Raw genomic sequence first — 2,683 nt, forward strand, 5'->3', positions numbered from 1 at the left:
ATCCAAACCGCTACCCTGCTCGTTCAAGCTCTCGTCCTATCCCGTCTGGACTACTGCATCAGCCTTCTCTCTGATCTCCCATCCTCGTGTCTCTCTCCATTTCAATCCATACTTCATGCTGCTGCCCGGATTATCTTTGTCCAGAAACGCTCTGGGCATGTTACTCCCTTCCTCAAAAATCTCCAGTGGCTACCAATCAGTCTGTGCATCAGGCAGAAACTCCTCACCCTGGGCTTCAAGGCTGTCCATCCCCTTGCCCCCTTCTCCCTCCCCTCCCTTCTGTCCTTCTCCAGCCCAGCCCGCACCCTCCGCTCCTCCACCGCTAATCTCCTCACCGTTAGGCCTCGTTCTCGCCCGTCCCGCCATCGACCCCCGGCCCACATCATCCCCCGGGCCCGGAATGCCCCCAATCCCTCTGCCCACCCGCCAAGCTCGCTCTCTTCCTCCCTTCAAGGCCCTGCTGAGAGCTCACCTCCTCCAGGAGGCCTTCCCAGACTGAGCCCCTTCCGTCCTCTCCGCCTCGTCCCCCTCTCCATCCCCCCCATTTTACCTCCTTCCCTTCCCCACAGCACCTGTATATATGTATATATGTTTGTACATATTTATTACTCTATTTTACTTGTACATATTCTATTTTATTTTGTTGGTATGTTTGGTTTTGTTCTCTGTCTCCCCCTTTTAGACTGTGAGCCCACTGTTGGGTAGGGACCGTCTCTATATGTTGCCAACTTGTACTTCCCAAGCGCGTAGTACAGTGCCCTGGCACACAGTAAGCGCTCAATAAATACGATTGATTGATTGAGGGTGGGACCCAGGGGCGGGAGTCGGGGCGGTGACGCCACGGGGCGGGGCGGGCAGACGACGTCACGGGGGCGGTGACGTCACGGGGCGGGCGGTGACGTCACGGGGGCGGGAGGCGATGGGGCGCTTCGCCGGAGCCTCCGGGCCCTGAGCCCCGCGGGACCGGGACCGGGACCGGGACCGGGACCGGGACCGGGACCCTCCTCCTCCTCCTCCTGCTCCCTCCTCCTCCTCCTCCTCCTCCTCCTCCTCCTCCTCCTCCCTCCTCCTCCTCCTCGTCCTCGTCCTCCTGCCCCGGAGGGCGGGCCGGCCGGCCGGCCGGGCGGACCGAGGGAGGATGTCGGACCCGTCGGAGTGCAGCATCAAGGTGCTGTGCCGGTTCCGCCCGCTGAACGAGGCGGAGGGCCTCCGCGGGGACAAGCTCAGCCCCAGGTTCAAGGGCGACGACACCGTCATCGTCGGGGTGAGCCCTCCTCCCAAGCCCCCCTCACCGCCAGCTCCCCTTGCCCACCGTCTCCCTGCCCATCACCCCATCATCTCCCTGCCCATCGTCCCCCTGCCCATCGCCCTGTGCCCATCATCCCCCTGCCCATCGTCCCCTTGCCCAACATCTCCCTGCCCATCATCCCCCTACCCATCATCTCCCTGCCCACCATCTCCTTGCCCATCATCTGCTTACCCATCATCTCCCTGCCCATCATCCCCCTGCCCATCGTCTCCCTGCCCATCATCTCCCTGCCCATCATCTCCCTGCCCATCATCTCCTTACCCATCATCTCCTTGCCCATCATCCCCCTTCCCATCGCCCTCTGCCCATCATCCCCCTGCCCATCGTCTCCCTGCCCATCATCTCCCTGCCCATCATCTCCCTGCCCATCATCTCTCTGCCCATCGCCCTCCACCCATCGTCCCCTGCCCATCTCCCTCTGCCCCTCATCCCCCTGCCCATCATCACCCCCTGCCCATCATCCCCCTGCCCATCGCCCTCTGCCCATCATCCCCCTGCCCATCATCACCCCCTGCCCATCATCCCCCTGCCCATCGCCCTCTGCCCATCATCCCCCTGCCCATCATCACCCCCTGCCCATCATCCCCCTGCCCATCGCCCTCTGCCCATCATCCCCCTGCCCATCACCTCCCTGCCCATCATCACCCCCTGCCCATCATCTCCCAGCCCATCGCCGCCCGCCCATCTCCCCCTGCCCCTCACCATCTCTCCCTGCCCCTCACCATCTCTCCCTGCCCCTCACCATCTCTCTCCCTGCCCCTCACCATCTCCTCCTGCCCCTCATCCCGCTGCCCATCCCATGCCCTGCCCAGCGAAGCCTGCTGCGCCTCCACTAGCGCGGCCCGAGCCCCATTGTTGGAGGCTGGTGGGGGCGGGGGGAGGGGGGGGAGCGTGTGTGTGTGTGTGTTTGTGTGTGTGTGTGTGTGTCTGTGTATGCAGGGGCGCGGTGAGGGGGGTGGGGGCCTGAACCATTGTTTCCGAGGCTGGAGCCCCCCGCCCCCGCCATTCCCACTCCGCTCTCCTTCCCAACGGGAGGGAGGGAATGGGATGGATGGGGGGGGGAGGGATGGGAGGGATGGGGGGATGGGATGGAGGGGGGTGGGGGGATGGGATGGAGGGGGGATGGAAGGATGGATGGGATGGATGGATGGAGGTGGGGATGGAGGGATGGGGAGTGGGTGGATGGAGGGCTGGGGGATGGGACGATGGGGAGATGGGAGGATGGATGGGCTGAGGGAGGGATAGTTGGGGGGATGGATGGAGGGAGGGTGGGTGGAGGGATGGGAAGTGGACGGGGGATGGGGAGTGGATGAAGGGAGGGAGGGATGGGAGATGGGATGGAGGGAGGGAGGGATGGGAGATGGATGGAAGGAT

The 2,683-nt window shown here is 63.9% G+C and overlaps 1 protein-coding gene across 1 annotated transcript in view; it reads left to right on the forward strand.

Annotated features, from left to right (window-relative positions):
* The first annotated feature begins 1,121 nt into the window (after positions 1 to 1,121).
* KIF5C (kinesin family member 5C) overlaps positions 1,122 to 2,683 on the forward strand; it is a 79,107-nt gene continuing 77,545 nt past the window's right edge. The window contains exon 1 of the mRNA XM_038751748.1: positions 1,122 to 1,264. Coding sequence (XP_038607676.1) covers positions 1,139 to 1,264 — 126 coding nt within the window. The 5' untranslated portion in view covers positions 1,122 to 1,138. The remainder of the gene's footprint in view (positions 1,265 to 2,683) is intronic.

The sequence above is a fragment of the Tachyglossus aculeatus genome, chromosome 9 (genome assembly GCF_015852505.1).
Source record: "Tachyglossus aculeatus isolate mTacAcu1 chromosome 9, mTacAcu1.pri, whole genome shotgun sequence".
NCBI lineage: Eukaryota > Metazoa > Chordata > Mammalia > Monotremata > Tachyglossidae > Tachyglossus > Tachyglossus aculeatus.